This window comes from Prunus mume, linkage group LG2, assembly GCF_029339155.1.
Source record: "Prunus mume cultivar Tortuosa linkage group LG2, ASM2933915v1, whole genome shotgun sequence".
Lineage (NCBI taxonomy): Eukaryota > Viridiplantae > Streptophyta > Magnoliopsida > Rosales > Rosaceae > Prunus > Prunus mume.
This window is the reverse complement of record NC_142699.1, coordinates 7855902-7876699: the sequence shown is the minus strand read 5'-3', so window position 1 is coordinate 7876699 and position 20798 is coordinate 7855902. Positions and strand designations below refer to the sequence as shown.

At 39.2% G+C, this 20798-nt stretch overlaps 3 protein-coding genes and 1 pseudogene across 9 annotated transcripts; 1 reads left to right on the top strand and 3 right to left on the bottom strand.

The window, feature by feature from the left end:
* Positions 1-1480: 1480 nt before the first annotated feature.
* Positions 1481-4511, bottom strand: LOC103319887 (pentatricopeptide repeat-containing protein At1g08070, chloroplastic pseudogene; annotated as a pseudogene). The gene is made up of 2 exons (XR_016123754.1): positions 2080-4511; positions 1481-1974 (listed from the first exon to the last, which is right to left on the bottom strand). The product of XR_016123754.1 is annotated as a pentatricopeptide repeat-containing protein At1g08070, chloroplastic pseudogene (transcript).
* A 149-nt stretch (positions 4512-4660) lies between these two features.
* On the bottom strand, positions 4661-10907 carry TRS120 (transport protein TRS120). Of its 4 annotated transcripts, none has more exons than XM_008221327.2 (10): positions 10239-10907; positions 9931-10137; positions 9566-9748; positions 9334-9443; positions 9181-9240; positions 8700-8988; positions 8229-8524; positions 6627-7501; positions 5336-6289; positions 4661-5164 (listed from the first exon to the last, which is right to left on the bottom strand). In XM_008221327.2, exons 1-10 carry the CDS (start codon positions 10647-10649, stop codon positions 4944-4946), a joined length of 3606 nt encoding a protein of 1201 aa, XP_008219549.2. In that variant the 5' UTR covers positions 10650-10907; the 3' UTR covers positions 4661-4943. The 4 variants fall into 4 exon arrangements, with proteins under 4 accessions (XP_008219549.2, XP_008219550.2, XP_008219551.2 ...); XM_008221328.3 differs by having other exon boundaries at positions 8229-8521; positions 10239-10870; XM_008221329.3 differs by having other exon boundaries at positions 9919-10137; positions 10239-10869.
* A 617-nt stretch (positions 10908-11524) lies between these two features.
* Positions 11525-15492, top strand: ALF4 (aberrant root formation protein). 3 transcript variants are annotated; one of them, XM_008221330.3, is made up of 13 exons: positions 11525-11858; positions 11944-12093; positions 12197-12269; positions 12410-12585; positions 12690-12749; positions 12918-13062; positions 13180-13239; positions 13342-13607; positions 13715-13786; positions 13924-14001; positions 14110-14310; positions 15004-15055; positions 15215-15492. In XM_008221330.3, exons 1-13 carry the CDS (start codon positions 11634-11636, stop codon positions 15433-15435), a joined length of 1779 nt encoding a protein of 592 aa, XP_008219552.2. In that variant the 5' UTR covers positions 11525-11633; the 3' UTR covers positions 15436-15492. The 3 variants fall into 3 exon arrangements, with proteins under 3 accessions (XP_008219552.2, XP_088901828.1, XP_088901829.1); XM_089045702.1 differs by having other exon boundaries at positions 12690-13062; XM_089045703.1 differs by having other exon boundaries at positions 11542-11858; positions 12427-12585; positions 12690-13062.
* Positions 15493-16825: 1333 nt separating this feature from the next.
* LOC103319888 (uncharacterized) lies at positions 16826-20331 on the bottom strand. The gene is made up of 4 exons (XM_008221481.3): positions 19714-20331; positions 17981-18043; positions 17643-17774; positions 16826-17463 (listed from the first exon to the last, which is right to left on the bottom strand). The coding sequence occupies exons 1-4, from the start codon at positions 20056-20058 to the stop codon at positions 17206-17208; spliced, it is 798 nt and encodes a 265-aa protein (XP_008219703.2). The 5' UTR covers positions 20059-20331; the 3' UTR covers positions 16826-17205.
* Positions 20332-20798: the final 467 nt, after the last annotated feature.

Genomic DNA, 20798 nt, shown 5'->3' with positions numbered 1-20798 from the left:
AGACCCAAGCCAGAACAAAACGAGTTATAAACTTAGTTGTTTACTTCGAACTTTCGCGTTGATAAGAAATTGTTTTGTATTGTTGTCTTAGAAAAGGTTAACTTAAATTTAAGGAGGCGGGACATATACAACAACAAAACAAGTTCACATGTTACACACATGTCATTCTCTATCAAAAACCACAATTTAAAAAACACATTCGTACAAATTTATCAATCACTTTCGTTTGTGTACCATTCTAAGTGAATCACATTTCCCACAATTTTTTCTGGGTCGCATCGCATTGTTTCGTTTTCTCTATCTATACGCTGTTTCCGTACACCCAACTGCAAACCAGAGGAGGACCCTATTTCAGGGTTCCCAACTAGCGCCATAGGCCCACCAAACAAGCCCATGTTTACTGCTCCTTTCACCTAACCTAAGGAACAATCCAAATACCACCTATCCTTATAGAACTTCTAATTTTAATTTTAAATTTTTTTAGGGTCGTATCTGTTTAGCACTATTAATCAAAAGAGATTTATGCTAAGGACAAGTACTCATTTGTATCCGAATCGTATTATAGCATTCACTTACATCAACGGCTGACAATCACGCACGCATAAACGACTGTTCGTAACACATCTTATAAAACAAGTTTCACTTTTACATGTACCCAAAAAAAATAAAATAAAAATCTTGCACATGTGTGTAGGCGACCGACTGTAACATTTCTTATAAAAAATGTTTCATTCTGAAAAACTTGTCTTACACATGCATGTAAGTTATAATCAATCAAATCGTTTGTCCTGGTTGACATAAGAAAAATGACTATTATTTTCCCCTTCTTCCATGTATGTAACTCTGTTTTGGACAGAGAATGACTCGTGTAGCGAACCAATTGGGCAATTATAACATGCTGATGTACAAGCATCATAGAATTGAATTGGTGATGGGATACAAATGTGACCGCATAATGGAAGGAGGTCCGTCTCCCAACTCTTAAACACAGTTGCACTTGCAGGGTCAGGCTTTTATCCCATCTTTCATTTTCATTACATCTTCATCACACAGAGTGGTGTTCTAAATTTTAAGTATCATGACAAGTTGAATTGATTGCTAGAGCTATCTTATGTTGCCTTATGCATGCATTAGCGATTTCTAATCACTGATGAATGTAAAGCGTACAATTCATTTATTATTGTATTTCACCACTGTCACGAGCTGCTGACACTAGAAAATGAAATTAATCTTACTGTTTACTGTTTAGCAGCACATGAATTGTCTTTTACTTTTGTATGTTGTTTTGTCTTTGAAAATTAAATTGGAAGAAAGTGATTTGAGGTATGGTCGGAGGAACCTCTTAATTTGGTGGCTTGAGCAGTTGAGCTAATACTGGTGGAGGCCACTTTTACAGTATATGACGGTCCCTTAACAATACCATTGCCAAGGGGACCGTGGAAACGAATCTTATTCTTGTCAATTTATATAAACAACAAGAAACAATAACATCAATCAACTCACCAAAATTTCCAAATTTGTTCACAACTTTTTCCCAAAACCTCCAAGAGTAGCAAAACTCATGGGTCCGGTTGAAGTACAATAATTTTAGGCTCATTAAGATGTTGTACAACTTTAAATAAGAATACAGGACTAAAATTATTTCAGAAAAAAAAAAAATAGAAATAACAACTGATAAAATCATCAGTAACATGTTCTGAAGGTTTTTTTTTATAAAAATAATAACTCCAGTCAACTGGGGAGATGTTTCAAATTGAATGAAGACATAAGAAGCTGGCTGTGTTGAATTAGAGGAAGCATTTTGATCACCAAAATCCGAAACAGAAAATGTCAGCTGAGTAAAATATCTGAAATTATGGAAACCATGGCTGTACTTGAGTTGAGATATACAATTATATACCTTAAACTTCAACAGTGTGAATGATACTAAAAGTATCCTGTCATACCAGCATGTTCCATGAAGAAGAAGGCCATCTGCAAGAGAGATCACTAATTTTAGACTGACAGATATTCAACAAAACATGTCCATGAATGAGCTCAGAAGTCAATTGTGAAGCATTATCAATGAAAGAATGAAACCTTCAAATAAATCTCCAAATCATTTCTGTGAGATTCTGCATCTGTGCCCCGCAATCTGGAATATGCAAACCATGGCTAAAGGATCAGATTGCTTAAATTGCCCTGTACTTCCATAACAGGTGCAGCAACAGGGTCAGAGTACCAAACTGCCCCCCTCACTTCCCTCGTCCCTTTCCCAATTTCACCGAGAAATGGTTGTCCCTCAGCTACTTTCCAAATGCTCTCCAGCTAAAGCAGGCAAGTGCATGGAGCCTGTCGCCGTCTTGAGCTTGTCGCTTAATTCATCCAACACCGAGTAGATCTCTTCTGATTTAGGGTGTGTCTTGTCAGCAACAAGAAACTCATGAACTACATCACCAATCTCAATCATGCTACATCCAGGTAGCTTGCAAAAACTTGCGTCAACCATTGCCTGTCTAACTGCTTTAACCCTGTCAAACCTTCCAGCCGCAGCATACATATTTGCTAACAAAACGTAGGAACCCCCATCCATTGCTTCTAAGTTGAAAATATGGTCAGCTGCCCACTCTCCCACCTCAATATCACCATGCATGCTACAAGCATTAAACAGTGATCCCCATACAATTACATTTGGTTCAACATCCATCCTCTCAATGAGCTCCCTTGCTTCTTTTAGAAGTCCAGCACGGCCAAGAAGATCAACCATGCAACCATAATGCTCAACTTTTGGGGTGATCTTATCATTTTTCACCATCGAATCAAAGTATTGCTTGCCTTTTTCAATCAAACCAGCATGAGCACAAGCATGTAAAATCGAAAGAAAGGTTATGCTATCCGGAATAGCACCTGATTTTCTCATCTCGTCAAAGAGCTCTATTGCAGATCCAGCCTGCCCATTTGACGCATATCCAGAGAGAATAGTGTTCCATGTTGCAACAGTTTTTTTATCCATTTGATCAAACACTTCTCTAGCTGCTTCAATAGAACCGCATTTTGCATACAGGTCTACCAAAGAGGTCCCGATAAACTCGTCCCAAAGTCCATTCTTCTCTGCAAATTTCCGAACCCAATTCCCTAGATTAATAGCTCCGGTTTGGGCACAAGCAGACAACAAGCCTGAAATTGTGTACCTATCAGGCTTAACATCCCAAAAACACATATCCTTGAAAAGATCAATTGCTTCCCTCGAAAACCCATTAAGGGAATAACCACTTATCAATGAGTTCCACACCACAGAATTCTTCTCAGGCATTCCCTCAAACACTCTCTTTGCATAATCTAAACAGCCACATTTTGCATACAAATCAACCATTGCAGCTCCCAGTTTCACACTTAACCCAAAAGTTACCTCTTTTCTCACATACCCATGAATTTCTCTCCCAAGTTTCAAGTTTTTCGATACCGTGCAAGCCGATATCAATGCCAAAACCGCGCCTTCATTGGGCGCAACCTCTCCCACTTTCACCATCTCCCTTAAAAACCTCACAAGCTTCCAAAGCCATCCCATTTCGCGCATAACCCATTATCATGGCATTCCAGAAAACAACATCCTTCGCCTTAAATTCATCAAAAACCTGCCTTGCACTCTCAATTTTTCCGCAAACCCCATAAAAGTTTAGCAAAGAACAACACAAAAACCTATCCGAATCAAATCCAATTCTAACAACCACACCATGAACCTCCCTCCCTTTCTCCACAGCCAATTCACTAGCACAAGCTTTGAACACAAAAGGGTACGTGAACTGGTCGCCCACCGCATTTTCGCGTACCCTCATATTGTTATACATTGATAAAGCAACAAATGGGGTTTCTGATTGAGAATATGCTTTGATCATGGAATTGTAAATGAAGATGCTTGGCTCTTGGGTTTGAACCAAGATGCGTGTGGCGTAGTTCAGAGACTGAGGGAACAGGAAGGAATTGGCGATTTGGGTGAGGATGAAATGGTTGTAGGAAAGGCCTGAGATTATAGATTTGGCATGCATTTGCTTCAGTTGATTAAGACTTGTGCAGGTTTCTATGAGAGCTAGGAGTGACTTGGGTCCCTGAGTTTTCATTGTAGCATCAGTGGATCACTGGGAATTTTACCAGTTGTTCAGTTTATGTCACCGTATGGCGGCGGGGAAATGAGGAGGGAAACAAGAGTCGAGCAAGGTTTTTGAGTTAACGGCATTTCAAAATAGAGACTAGTTTTGATAACTCATAAAATCACAATGAAAATTTAGTTTTGACCCAAGGTTTTTATACCTCCATATATTCTGCATACTCTTAATTACTTGAATTACGAATCGTTTTCAAATTCCTTACATAATTATCTAGATAACAAAATTTCGTGTTTGATACCCAATATATATTAGTGTATTTTAAAATGCTTTTAAACATTTGATATTTCAGGTAACATCAACACATAATACTTCAAGAAAAGTGGCATAACTCTTAGGAAATAATCATTGATCTGGTTTCGAAATTAAACAAGACGTAAGATAAGACCACAAATGTTTGTTAAAAGATAAAGAGAACACAAATGATCAGTCCGACGACAATTATCACCTGCTAAAATGAACACTCATCAATCTACAATCATGTTTTTTAGTGTAAAAAAAGAGTAAAGCCAAATCGATAGGTTGAACAGGGTGACAACTTATTTCACAACATTGTACAAAATTACAATATGAATATAAATGTACAATAGAAAACACCCTAATAATAAGAATTTGTTTTCAGAAGTCGATAAAATGGAGGGAGGGTTTCCCGGCGAATCTCAAGAACACATAACTCTTAACTCCTGCCGCTGCCAATAAAAAGCTGGCATTGTTTACTGACACTGAAAAGCATTGTTCCTCTACCCTAACATAGTACATTTTGGGAGCTAATCCAGCTGATGTTTTTAGTGGGAAGAACCATCATGCAGTCCCAACAACACGAACATGATATGGGGGGCCACGGCAGAAAATCGGCTCATCAGAGGATTTAGTTCTTGCGCGAGCCCTGAGAATATCATTAGCATCATCGATCACCGAGGCCGCTACCAGTGTGTACTCTCCTGGGACAAGAAAATACAGAGAGAAAGAATGCTTGATTTCTTGAAGTGAAGGAACCTCCACGGTGATCCCGCTCAAAACACCTACATACAAATCAATCGTAAAACACATCAGTGACACATTGTATTCCATCTATGAAAATTGCAACGGAAGTTCTAATAACACTGATTTCCAAACAAACAGTTTCAGAAATAAACAAAAAATAGGCAGGATTAAAGAGGTGATTGAAGAAAGGCATCATCATAGAACATTACCCGAACACAAGACAGTTGCCTTTGTACCCTCTACGCAATTCTCTCCAGCAACATCTCTGCATGTGATGCCAAGACTCATCTTGATCTTCTCCTTTGTGTTATTACGAACCACAACTTCCATCGGAGTCATTTCATGCGCCAGCACAGAACCCTTAGCTGCAGCAGAGTGAACTTGAACATTGGGAGAATTGTGCGAACTAGAATTTTCAGGTTCAAGGGCATATCTAGAAAGCCTGAAGCAAAATGTCAATGGGTCTGGCAGCAGTACATCCATTACTGATGTCTGAAGGGCTGCCTGTATAGCATCCTTGATATTTAACTCCCCAGAGCTGTTCCGCCCTGATTGCCACCTAACCTTTATTTTAGATATGAGGTTCTTGATAGAAGCATTAAGTTCCGCTTTAGTATTCCTTTCTGAAAAGCTTGAATTTCTGCCACTATTAGCCCCATCTGCCTGATTATCCTTCACAAAGAAAGAATCATCAAGAACTGGTAATTTAAAATGCTCCAGTGGTATCAGTACCCTTGCGGAGCAATCTCGATCAATTCTTGTTTTAGGGTAACCATACTCAGCAGCATCTCGATCTCCAGAAACTCTATGATCATGACTAGAGTTCTCCAGCTGGACTGAAACAGTAATTTCAAAGACAACATCAGTGGGATTAGACAGCTCAAGTTCAAGAAAGCGTAGTCCCCAACTTCCTCTGAAAGGATCAATCTTCACCAATCCGTCCATCTTAGTTGGAGAACTAAGAGCTTCACTAGGGCTATCTTCTATATGAACTGGTTTTGGAAGGTTTTCACCCACTTGCGCAGGAATCTCCATTGAGAGCAGACGAGCCTTTACAAAAGACAAACCCTGCAAAACACAAATCTGCAAAGGAACAACCAGGCGCCTGCCAGGGGGAACAGCAGATTTATTTGTGGCAGGATCTCCAATATTTGTCAGAGGCCCTGAGAAGTAAAATGTAAAGCATTATTGTCAGAAAGGGAAGTTAATGGTACTCATACTCACTACTCAGGAACAAGGTGACAGAGAGATACAGAGAGCTGTAACTCATCACTATGAAAAACTCCAACAATTAACTTTAGCAATTACTAGGAACGCATCAATAAAAAAAAAAAAAGGTTTAGCATTCAGTACCAAATGATGTGAGAGTATATGTGGTGTGGGTAACCTAACCTCCCTATATCAAAGCTAATAAAGCCAAACTCTAGATTGTGTGCGAGAGAGAGAGAGAGAGAGAGAGAGAGAGAGAGAGAGAGAGATACTATATAGATTTATCAATACCTGCATAATGGATCAACAATGTGGGGTTACTTCCATCCTTAGAATGCCTCACAGTGCCTCCAGAGCCACTCCTGCCTGCGGTATCTGCATCTGCTAAGACATGCCGCCAAGCTCTTAAGGTCACAGGTAAAGTCACTTCCGCACCAGGCCTCAACGGGAGGGCTGAGTTTAAGGTTTCAGATGCAAACGAGATAACAGAATCTTGGTTTTTTCCTGAGAGTGATACATGTGCTTGCTCAACTGGAACAGTACCTGCATTAGCCAGACTTATCCATAAATCATGAATTTCACCTTCATGTAGAATGATTGCACCGTCACCCCCGACAACACGTGAAACCAGCAATGGTAATGGTGGTACCACAGAAATGTTTGGAACAGATATATTTTTCAACCTCGCAGACCCACAGCATCTGAATGGGTCAGAAAGCACAAGTCCTTGTGTAGCTCCAAGGAGCAGATTGTCAACATCCTTAAACAGGTGTTCAGTAATAACACCAAAGCAGTGTACAGTGCACCCAGGAATTGTTACTGTCCCCACCGAAGTCGGGATCCCAGATAAAGTGACCACCTTTGATGAATTGGGTGGAAGGTTTACAGTAACTGGAAAAGCATCAAAATTTCCTGAAGGCACTGAGAGATATATACTATCAACCCTCAAATCAAAGCCACATGGGTTTGCCAGTTCGACCAAAATCTGAACTGGTTCTCCAACAATCCAAATCAGCTCCTGTTTGGTGTTAGTATTTGCATCTCCCTTGCTGAATGGCGTATAAATAAAAGGCCCAGTATTAGCAGCTCCTGCCCACCAGTCTTCTCTTGCTGGATTGCGCTTTACAATGTCCATTTGCGAAGGATGCATAGGAAAAGAATACAATCTAGAAGCAAGTATGATTGAATTAGAAAAATCATAGAAAAATTTGACGAGAATTAAATGAAGAACATAATGGTGATTTGCCTGTATCCTTGACATCAATATTCAGTTCAGGATCACCTTAGATATGGGAGAATTTTAAAAACAAAGGAATAGATTGTTACTCATCAGCAATAAGAATAGAAGACTTCTTAGCTCTACCACAGGATCTAAGCACATTATAGTTCCACAAAGAGTAATAGGTTAAAAAAAAAAAAAAAAAAGAGGCTCTAAAGCAAGTAGCCTCAACTTGACAGAAACAAAAAGTAAATAAGAAAAAACCTAGCATCCATAAAAAAATCATTACATTGGGCAGAGCTAGCAGGTATTCACTTCTCATTGCTCTGCAGTCTAAGACTAGAAGGAAAAAATAAGGAACCTTTCAAATGAGTTTACTTCAGATTCGTCTGTAATTCACGTATCAGAAAGATCTGTTTCATTGCTGCTCTGCTAGATTAAGCATATTAATTGCCTTTGAATGGATAAATAATATATATAATAATTATGGTAAACATATAATTATTTGTTCAACTCCTAGGTATCATGGTCTCTGTGCAACTATATACTTGTCTTGCAATAAAGACGATGGGAAAAAATTACCTATAGCACAGCAAATAGTATTGTTGTTAGGCTTCATAAGAAATAAAATGTTCATGTACTAACAGGAAAAATGCATAGGTACTGGTGAAGACCTAATGAAAGGTAAAGCAGGGTCAGCACAGCGAGTTCCCGAGGGCAACCTATCTGCTGAATTTGAAAGTGCACTAGCAAGGCCATTTTGCCCAGCTGGTGTAATTAAAGGATAATATGATCTTAGTAGTCTTGCAGCTGCCCCCCAGGCAGCAAGAGGATCTCCTGCACAGACGGCAGATAGAAGAATTTCTCTTAGTACAACCATCTGTAGTGTGCTCCACTGAGACTCAAATAGAGAGACTACTGACTGGTGGAGCATTTTCCCACCCTCAGCAAGACTTGATCCAACTTCCTTCTGTGCGGAAATAAAACCAGAATGAGTAGCTGAAAACTTACTAAGGCTCACAAACAATCAAAGCCAGACAACATATAAGAAGGTTTACACAAGAAATTTACTAGGGAAATAAGCATGCACAGACCGAAATGCAACATGTGACCCGGAATCTTTTGCTTAATACTTATATACTCACTTTGGAAGGAGAATCTTCTGCGATGGAAGCTCTACTTTGAACACGATATGCTCTTGTGGTCATTGCTAAAACTTGCATTGCACTAATAGCAGCCAGTCTATTATCTTGTTGCAAATATAACTGAGCTACCTGCCTCGAGAAAAAAGCAGCTTTTCGCTGATAACCAAGAGTTCCGTATAACCGAGCTATTTCAACATATAATACGAGTCTATCACTGGCATCAATAAGAGACTTAGCACCATCTGCTGCATTTGTTAGGTATCCCACTACCTCCTTAGCCAGCTCTCGTCTACCAAAATAAACCAAAAATAAATCCGTAAGATGAAATAGTGTAAATAATAACTCTCTTCATATTAGTATTTCTGATCTAATTGAACTTTTTTAGAGACAGAACATTATCCAGTGAGATCGAGAGATACAATCATACAAGTAGTACATGCTGCCTTTATCAAATCATATAATGCTCATGAACAAATTTTACCTGCAAAGAAACCTTGCCATTTTCAAAGTAGCCTCTAGTTCAAAAGTTAAGGGTGAAACTCTGCACAGAATAGATTAATAAAAGTAACTGTTAAAAGAATAAGTACATAACTAAAGTAACAACCATTTAAACACAAGAGAATCTATGAATTACCTCTGAGCATGCTCTTGTATAAATGACTTCCTGTAGTGCGATATGACACTACTATACCGAAATCTAACTTCATCTTCCACGGCCGAATCCTTTTCACCCATTCGATCAATCTAACAACATGTTTATAAAAATCAGTCATTAGGAAATAAAGCAATAAGTAAACAGAAAGCCATGCAAGTCTACGTTACTAAACACAGGTAACCATGCAAAAGTCCAGAGAAGGAGCTATTACCAGTAAGGCACAGACATTTCCCTCCAATGCACCAGCATACCAGAAAAAATCTCCAGTCAACCTAGCAAGTTCTAGTGCAGTAGTATAATGAGCATTAGCATCAACAGGTGACCCTGCCAACAAGCAATAATCACCCATTGTCTTCTGGGCACGCCCAAGCCTCCGTTTCTTCGCCTTAATAACCTGTCATTTTCATTGATTTTGCACTTTACTTTTCAGTACCAAAAAATGATAGAATTCATAACATTTAGCACAAAGAAAGAAATTCACATACCACCACTCCAATTCAGATACAACAAAACTATATATTAACAATAATAATAATGACAACAGCTTAAAATTCTATAGGACACCTAGACATGAACCTCCTCTGAATTGAGAGTAGCTTGAGAATCCAAAGGCGTCTTGACAATAGTCCCTGCAGGCTCAGCTTTCAGCACCCATTTCTCAAACTCCATCAGCAACGACGCCGCTATGTCCTGCATCATCGTCTGCAAGTGAAACTCTTGCGTCGCCCGATCTGCTGGCGGAAACAGCATCAAGTTCCCACCTTTCTTGCTCCCATCCTCCAACTACAACAACAACAACAAAATCCAAAAAGTTTCAAATTAAGAACAATCAAAAACAAGAATCGGAAAAAATGGAGAAAAGTCTAGATTCTGATTCTCGATACCTGAGAATCGCCGGGGCAGAAGGCAAAGCAGCGATCGACGAGGGCAGAGGCGTAGGCGCGGCGAGCCGAGTCGAATTGGTCGATGACCGAGTCGAGATCAGGCGACGAGGGGCAGTGGCAGATGCCGATGACGGCTAGGGTTTTGCGATTGGACTGAAAGTCCTCCCACGGGGACGGTGGGGCCCCACCGACGATGAACTTAAACCGGAGGCTGCCGGAGTCCCATGGCTGATTTGAAAATGGGGACTTCTGGTGCTCAGTGTAGAAGGAGCTGATGGCGGAGAGAGGGATCGTCTGGTGGCGGAGCAGCATCGAGTGGTAGTCGCGCAGGAGGACGGGGGGCACGTGGCCGATGGGAAGGACCGCCACGCGGATCATGGAGCTGGTTTCGATGCTGACGTCCGGCTCCATTTTTGGGCGGGGATCGAGAGTCAGGGGATTAGGCGTGGGAGTGAGTGTAGAGGATCGGGAGCATGGGAGTGGAAATGTCACTGTGAGGAAGGCACAGATCGTGTTCTCAGATTTTGGTTAGTTAATAAGATTGATGGAGAGGAGGGAACGGTGTTTGGTTGCGGAGTAATGCGGACTCTGATTGGGGACAGAGATGCCCTTTGACGAGTTTTTCTTTTTTCTTTTTCTATTCCTCTATTTATTTTACAAGGTGCACCTTAAAACTATACTTTCTTTTGCAAAATTATTCGGGTGTGACTATGCTACTATATACTATGCTATATATATGCAAAGTTTTAGTAAAACAAATTTTAACTTAAAATTCGTATTACAAAAAATATTTACCTTAATATGTTAAATTTAATTACACTCTAAAGAATAATTTGACTTTCTTTACTTCCACAACATCATGGCTACTATTTGAGAATTCCTAAATATATTTCAACAACTTGTTACTTGATGTCTATACTCTAAACATCATTAATCAATTCAAACTTGCAAATTGAATGCAAAATATCTATCACCTCATATGACATATATATGCAATTTCTATCTAGTTAGAACTTCAATGCAACATGAACTCATAATTGTGTGGTTATAACTTATAATATTGCAACATAATATTATCAATTCATTTATGTTATAACGGCAAACAATAATTTATCTTTACAGAATAGAAGTTAAACTCAAGCACTGGTTTCATATGTGACAACTTTATTCAATGGTTGGTTGCAATGGTCTATACAAGTTAAACTAAAGTTTTAAAATTACTTCAATTTAGAAAAATGACAAATATTGCAAAAAGTTATAAAAATTTCAACAACAAAAGAAGAGCAGCGAGCATTCGCGCCTTATTGTTTGGAAACAAAACCCTAGTGGAACGTAATTGGAATTAGAATACGCACCAACTCATCTTCTTCTAGATTGAGAAGTTGCAGCGACACCATGGCGGATCATCTGCAACAGTCCTCGCCCCTTCTTCAAGAGATCCTAAACTCGTTGTCCAAATCAGTTGATCAACCGCAAAGCTCAGAGTCAGAGCTCACCAGCTTCCTCGATTCAGTCCTAGACGCCGCTCTATCAGACCCAGACAATGAAGATGCAGAAACCAATGCCTTCCAAGCTCTCACCGAAGTTCACAACTTTATCTCTTCCCCGTCACTGGACCAGGTTTCATCTTTCATCTTTGTTTAAATTTTCAGTCTTTGTAAATTGTATGGTTTGATGTTTACAAACTGTTTGTTGGTTTGCCCAGGCGATCATTGATTCAATCTCATTTGAGCTGCCAATGGCAGTTTCCAAGTTTGGTGGTGTCTCTGAGAGATGTCTGGAGGTTGCTGAGAGCATTATTGATCGCTTTATATCACTGTGTAGTCCGCGAGACATGCTTTCAATTCTTTGTGAGGTATGAATGTTGCCTTTTTAGTGCATTTTATCTCAACTTTTTGTATTGTTTGTTCTGTTGGGTTTTTAGCTCTTTGATGAATTTTTTTATGGTACTTGGTCAGGCATTAGCTCCCCCAATTGAGACCATCAGGGATTCTGGTTATGTTGCGCCTCTTCTAAATGGGCTTTCAAAAGGTAACTTATATGAGCTTCCCTAATGGTATTGTTATCAGATTTATTGTATATGTCATAGATGGATATTGAATTTTGCCAATTGAGTCGATGATAGCACTATTTTGTTAATTTTTGTTTCTTTTTTCTTTTGTTAATTTCAGTGTTTCTTTCCCTTCAGAGGCGTCACTTTGAGCAAGTGAAAGTAGCAGTTCCTATTATCGTTAAAGTTTTGAAGGCCAGGTCTTTGGAGTTGGAAGATGAAGATCCAGAATTTAAGAATTTGTTTGACAGAGCTATGAGCGTTGCTAATTCCATACGTGCAGTTTGTGTAAAGTTGGTATGTGACAAATTGATGCAATGGTTTTTCCTGGTTAAAGACTATGCTGAGATTCTCAACATATTCTGTATCAGAACCTAATGATGTTTTGTTCTATGCTACAGGAAGGTGGAGCAAATGATAAGCTTCGTGCACTACTTGGTCTTTATGTTTTACAGATTATGGTCAAACCTCCATACAATCTAAGTTCTAGTTTCACTGTTTTTTTTTTTTTTAAAATCTGTGTTATATATCTACCCAAAAAAAAATTTCAATCTAGACTCTTTTATATATCATGCCCCCCATATTTGGTTTGCTATGTTTTTTCTTTTAAAAACACTGTTGATCTGCAGGCTCTTGTTAGCATGAATCACAAAGTTTCAAGTTCTCAGCCCTTTGTATTGCAACTGTCTAGTTTCTTCCCATTTTGTGGTTTGACGTATCTTGGTGTAATAACTGGATCTGTTGTTGACATAATATCTAGGACTGTAGTTAGAGGTAAATCCCTTGAATCACTACTATTCCTGCCCATGTATTATATGATAGTTCACTCTATTTGTTATCCAATTTTAGACCTTGATGTTTCTTTTCTGTTCTTAATTTCTGCACACTCAGAGGATGAAGATGATTATATGAGTAATTTATCCGATGTCAAGCATGGGGCATCTCTTTCAGGTTTATGTTTCTGAATGCTGATTGCTCCTTTTCTTATTGTCTCAATTTTTTTCTAGCTTGAAACTTTGTTTTGCTTTGGTTTTTTCTGTTGCTTTATTGAAGTGATCTGGGGCCATGCCTCTGATGAGGTTGTTAGAGCTGCTGAGGAGGATTTGGCTTCTGTCAGGGATGAACTTAAGAATAACCAGACTGAAAGGTGGCAAGCTGTTGGCATGCTAAAGCACATACTAGCTCCTGTCACTCTGCCATGGGAACTTAAAAAACATGCCATCAACTTCTTGCTCTGCATTACAGATGGAAATATCCCCCACTATGATGAACATGATGACTTCTCATCTTATATGTCTAGCATTTTTGCTGCTCTGCAGGTTGCCACTTGCCATCATTATACGTTGCAGGAGTTTCATATTTATCAAAGAGGAAAAGAGTCTAATCTGTTTTTTTTTTTACCTCTTGTGGGCATGGTACATTTTAGGCTGTGCAAATGGTCATCATATATGCATCAGATACAGTGCTCCGGAAGAATGCCTTTGAAGCATTCAAAAGGGTGAGGATTTGTGTTATTTTTCCAAAGTGTTGCGTTTACCTATAATATATGTATTCTGTCACATTTTTAATTAGCGACTTCATTTGGTTTAGAGTAAATTAACATTAATACTTACTTATGTTTACCATCAAAACCAGATTCTTGCTGATATTCCAACTTCTCAGAGGTTTGACATTTTAAAGGCTTTGATCACAAAAAGTGATTCTTCCTCTATGGTAAAACCTTGAGCGCCAGTTTTTTTTATATGTATTCCTTCCTTTTTTTTTTTGTCAAATTAGACTTGATGCGACATTACCTAATGCGGGTGTTTCAACCTTATACAGATTGCAATTCTTTTAGATATTGTTAAAGGGGAAATGCACAAGGAAAGTCGCCATAGACTAGGAAATGACGAAGTTCTGCAAGCACAGTATAAATCACATCCACATACAGTGCTTTGGACTCCCAATGTCCTTGAATTGGTGGAGATGATTCTAAGACCCCCGGAGGGGGGACCTCCATCCTTTCCCAAGGATAGTGATGCGGTATTTCTTCCACGTGCTTTGTTAAATTCGTTTTATAAATTTCTTATAATACTGAATTCTCTATGTTTTATATACCAATATATTATGCATGATATTTATTTTATGTCAATAAGCTTCAAATTTAAGATTGCAATAGCATCTAAAGATATGTTTTACAATTCCTTAGCTGTCCCACAATTAGGGATGCTTGGTTTGCTTTCAACTAGGATTGGTCTCACGCAACCATAGATTTGCCTAATATAGCCTGCCAATAATCTTGTTTAACTGCTACAAATACAAATCTTCAAATATCTGCGGTCTTGGATTCCTGAACTTATCTTCTTTTCCTCCCTCACTTCTTTGGACATATTGTCATCTTTACCAATAATGGAACCATGTTATGTGGAATATATTCTTCACTTGCACAATTGTTGCTGTATGTCGTTTCATTGCATAACAGTTTTTTAGTTGCACAATAGGCCAATCCCTCATGAAATGAACTGACATGAAGATATTTGAGTATCTAGGTTTTGTCTCTGTCAAAGATATTTGAGGTCAAATTTGATACGTCAATGAAAGGCAACAAAATGACAAAAACATGTCTTAATTGTCAAGGCTCAGTAGAGAGTACAGACTCTTATTGTTTAGGCTTGTTGATGCTTATTGGTTAAACCTGTTCTAAATCGTTTGACAAGTTCCGTACAATTTCTACAGGTTCTGTCTGCACTCAACCTGTACAGATTTGTATTAATAACAGAATCAACAGGTAAATAGCCCATCATTGAGTTAAAGCAATAGCAAATGTGGAAAACATGACAGCAAATTATATTGCGTTGTGCGAGTCTTTACTTTTTCCTTTAGAAAGAAAATGCTTGTTTACGAGTCTCATTTTTTACTATCTTTACCCTGATTAAAAATGGCACAGGAAAAACTAACTACACCGGAGCGGTGTCCAGAAGCAATTTACAGAGAGCCTATAACGAGTGGCTTCTACCTCTACGTACTGTGGTCACAGCCATAATGGCAGAGAACAAGAATGATTGTGATCTTTCCCTTGACGCGTTTTGTACTTTAAACCCAATTGAATTAGTTTTGTACCGCTGTATTGAGCTTGTTGAAGATCAGCTCAAACAACACTCTGCATAAAAGTTGCCATCACTGGCATGTGTTTTTCTAGTAATTCAGAACCCACTTATGGAACTATAGATCCAGTCTTCGCACGGGCTACCATCTCTCTTTTGTATTTCAGCTAGATACTCTTCCATTTATGTGAAGGAGTTTTTCTTTCAAAAGCACTTTATCTATTCAAGGACCAAATGCTGTTCACTTCATACCAAAAAGAACCACCAATGTGATTACTTTAGACTTTTTCAGCAAAATGGGTCGAAATGTGGTTCATGCGTCGCGTCCATCATCACATTTTCCCTTGGGTAAAAATGCAAAACCATCAGCACGCGCGTCCCACATTTAATACACCTAGTCTCATTTAAAATACCATTTTGTCAACAATTAAAAAAAGCACAATCAGATGGTTTATCTATGATTGATTTTTTCAGCAAAAGACAGAGATAAAATATTTAAAATACCATAAAATATCATTGGTTTATGCAAACATTAAAACTTAAAATTATTAATTAAACGAAGATAATATAATAAATTCACTCTTTCATATTAAAAAAAATTAAACTTAAAAGAAAAATCAGATAATAGATATATTTTTATGCAACACAACTACCCATTATCTTTTTAATTCTAAAAAAATATCTCTTACAAGAGCGGAAGCGCATGTGGAGAAACTAGTATATATTTAAATGTAATTTACCCTCCAAAATTAGCATCTTTCCCACCCTCCTTATGTGTAGGTGCATGGCATGCAGACGAGTTCATGAAGTCAAAGTTGAAAGTGCTTATTTATATACAATAATATAATCATGACTTTCTACTTTAAGGGACGCGTGTCTGCATATATAATTATGGCGTGGATGGATGTCCCGAAGTACACAAAATTGACATCAAAGTTATGGACACAAAAATTGACAGACAAAGAGCATCTATAATGATATTCTTTATTTCTTAGCTAAAATTTAACTAAGAATATAATAAAGTTATTTTAGGAGCTCTTTAAAAAATTTCAACTCCAACCATACTCCCTAATTTGGATAGTCATAAATGCTACAACTCTTTTTGATTGGTCCATCTCTATTAAAAAATAAAATAAAAAATAATTAATATTAAATAAAGATTTAAAATACTCATTAAATAAAATAACATTAAATTATAAAGAGCCACTATAAATCATTTCTCTCTCCTCATATTTAAAAGCTCCTAAAGGACTCCCTATTTTAAGAGGTGAATAGGGAACTTGGTTAGAGTTGTATTTTTATTATTCCTTCCTATAATTTGTCTAAGGATGTGGTTTAAAGAGCCCATTGTGAATGCTCTAATATTATAAAAATAAAAATACACAATTTTGAAAACTTAAAATAATCAATAATACAATGAGTCATTGACACCTGTCTGTAAGTTGAAATTGTGGTGACTGAAAACTATAACTTGGATTTCAGATAGGGTTTTTAAAACCTACAAAGAATGATACAAATTTATGATCTAAATAATTTGAACATTAAAAGTAACGAGGGTTTACCCCAAAGAATTTTCCAGAGGAAAGCAGCAACAGCTGTGACATAAACAGAAGCCTCTACAGCCTAATGGCTATGACTGCCAATTTACTAAAAACCCTCAAAACTTAGGTAAAACAGATCCAGATCAGGTTATATCTGTAACTTCACTGGATACTCGCCGACTGACCTCTACTTGCAGTACTTATGAAGAGCTAGTTCCTGGAATGTGCTATGTTATACTGGCAAATCAATCAGTTTCTTCATTGAAAGCATAATGCATTTACCCATGCTTTCCTCAGCTCATCCCGTATAGCGTTTCGGAACCAGATTCCTCTCCACACGGCTCCATGTTTAGATCAGGCAGCAAGAAAGAATTGTCTCGGGTTGAAACAGCCTCGCGTTCACTGTAAGAATCGGATTGTGCTTCTGGATGTGGAGGCAAATTTGAGGGAGTGCTCGAAGCTGTTCTCTCGTGGGGTTGACTGGAAATTGCTTTCCCTGCTCCATCAAAGTTTGCACTCAAATTCCTAGCAGGATGCATGTTCAAGTCGAGCTGCAAAACAAAATTATATGGTATTCAGCAAAAAGCCATATCAACTACCGTATCATAATGCACATGCAAATAATTGTATCTAATCTAAAGGACAAAAGGGCAGATCCAGGAGAAAGGATCCTAGAAGAAAAATAGAAATATATATATATATATATAGGATAAAGAACAGCAGAATTCACCTTGATTCTCTTGAAGTTGTCATTTTTGGCTCTTTGTTGCTTAAAAGTTGCTTGTAAGGTCGCTATTTCCTTTTCCAAATATGTCCTTTCCTTCAACAACGAACTTTCCTCCTCTTTAAGCTCAGCAAACGTCTGTAAAATGACATCCAGGTCCATATCAGATCGAAGTTAAAAAGCCTCCTATTGGAGATTAGAAAATGACAGTAACTAAACAAATAAATAAATAAAAGAACCAAAACTAATTAATTATCAATTCTCATTGCATTCTTTTAAATAATTGTTGTTTGTTATCTTGAACATGAAACCAAGTGGGAGCCAAAAAGAAGATTTGGGTCGACCTTCTTTCTCCTTGCCCTCTTGGTGGCAGTGGTGGTGCTGGTGGATTCATACGTAGCAGTTCCCTGAGAGACATATCAATGAAAAACACACTTCAGCGAATACACCCACAAAAAGCGAAAAGCGGACATATCATAAAAGGACACCAAAAACATCCAAAAACCAAGTTCTTTTCTTTTCTTTAAATCTCAAAACTTTCACCAATCCAGTAGAAGCCTACAATAATTATTCCTTTGCCAATTAAATTTACCGTCTCTCTGGACTTTGGATAAAGCTTCCCTATCCCAATCATGAGTAAGCTTAAACCCATTTAGAAATTCACATCATGAATATCCACGTGGCCACACATGACAAGCTCCTTATGTTATTCCTCACGTGACTTGCTCACACGCCTCTGCTTCTCCTCCCATGGCCTCCTCTCCTCCATAGTCCATACACCGAACCCAAATCCCGTCGTCCAAAAATAAAAAATACAAAAATATATCGTAATTCTTTAAACTAAATAAGCGACAAGGACCACAGCCACCACTCTCACCAAACCATCCTTGACCGTCAGATTCGCATACCCCAAAAACTCAATCCCCCAATCAGCGGCCACGACCATCACATCGAGTTTCTCTGGATCTCCAGAAAGCATAAGAATAAGAAAAGCGTTATCAAAGGAGATGATGGTCCATAAAAGCCGCTGACTGCGCCCGCGTCACATAGGAAAATTACCCCAGGAACCCCCACTAACAACGCCACACCAAACCGAACGCAGACCTATCCCTAGACAAAACTCACTTCTCCCAAATGGCCCCACCACGCTTTTAAGATAGGCCCACGTCACCACCACACCCTACCCCCCTTTTTATTACTATGACCGAAATGCCCTCCTGCTGTTTGCTATGCCCATCTATATTCGTACTTTTGACTCGACGCGAGATAAGACTTTTGTCGCGAGCAAAAAGGGATCAGACGAGTAAGCTCGTCGTCTCAGGGAAGTTTCGCGGTTTTCACTCTCTGCGGTAAATCTCATAATTGACGGGAGTGTCCTTTGGTGATCAGAATCTAGGGAGGAGTTTGGAAGGGTAGTTTGGTAAATCTCGCAGGCGAATCAAGAAAGGCAGGTTACCGGCAAAAGGAGCGAGACGAAAACGTGAAGGAGGTCTCGATCTGCTACATCACGTGAGGGATATGGAAAGGCACACGCGGGTCAGGGGCATTTTGGTCATGAAATTGTGCGAACGACGTTGTACACGGCGGCTACAGAGGGTTGACCGCCGGCGATTATCGAGCTAACCAAAGAAGGAAAAATCTAAAGAAGATAACGAAATGACGAATTTGACCTCGTCAGCATTAGCAGCTCAAGAGACGACAAACGAAACGCGATAGGAAATCAGAAACGTCGGTTTCGAAATCCAGATTAGAAAACGGAAAAACTGATGACAAGGTAAATTAGGTATAGGAAGAAGGCCGAAGATGGTAAAGTGAAAAAGAAGCCATGAAATGCGTGTGTCGTCGACCAACACGCTAAAAGCCTCAGCCGCCTCATGAACACTGAGGCTCGTGCGGCTCTGGTCTCTGCTTATTAAGCAGAACCAGACGCAAATACGAACAACCGCCGTGGGTATTTCCGTCAATTAAAAAAGAGACTCGAAGAGTCTTCACTTCACACACAGCAAGCAGAGATCAGCTAGCGGGAAATCCAAAGCACAAAAAAGCGAAAAGCAGAGAAAGAGAGAGAGATGGAGACCTTGGATCTGGGACAGCTGGACTCTTCGAAGCCGTCGGCGGTGGCGGAGGGGGAGCCGGTGCCGCCGCTCCAGGAGAGCGGCGTGGTGGGGCTGCATCTAGTGGCGGAATCGGCGCCGTGCTTGCTGATGTTCCTCTGCCGCGAAACGACGCCGTCGAATCTGGACGCCGACGACGCCGACTTGGAGCGTGGCAGCCGGATGCCCCACCTGAGAGGAATCGACTCCAACAACGGAGACGAGGAAGACGAGGCGGCCGTCTGCGACTGCTTGAGCCGCACCAGAAGCTCCACGACGAGCATGTCGTCGGTCATCGCCGCTCTCATCCACTCGTCTTTGACCACCATCCTCTCAGCAAATGGTTCTAGAAAGAGAGAGAGAGACAGACAGAGAAAAGGCTTTAGAGAGAGAAAGTAGGGTGGCGGATGAATGAATGAGAGAAGAAAAGGAGATGGGTTTTGAAAAAATATATATGGGGGGTGGGTCAAGAGGGGTGGTGGCGTTAAATATATATGTGTGTGTGGTGAAGAAAGTGGGAAAAATTGATTCTTCAGTTTTTTTTTTTTTTTTTTTGTTTCTTCTTCCTCTTCTCTTCTCTTCTGTTCGCTTGGTGATGTTGTTAGGGTGGGTCTCGTCTGTGTGACTCTGACTCTTTTTCTGCTCTTTCTTTTTAATTTTCTTAATTTCATTTTTTCTAAATTTTTCATTTTTTAAGGGCTGGGCCCACATGGTGACGTGGATCGCTGACAAGATTCAATTTGTAATGGGTTATTATTGGGTTATTCCCTTCTTAATTGGGGGATTTGTGATCACGAGTAACGAAGCGACGGCGTTTTGCTGTCCATCCGCTTGCTCCACTGCTTTGCTTTGTGTGATGCGCTCCTTTTGTGTGCCAAAGGGGCAAAGGGCATGAGCATGACCGCTTCAAACTTTACGGCCTATATATATATATATATAACACTTTAATTTACTTTACCAAATCCAAAATGCTTAGCCTAACAAATATATAAACAATGTTTGCTTCAAATTTCCGTCTCCAACTCTATCTTTCAACTTTCTTTTCAACATGTTTGCTAAATCGAATAAA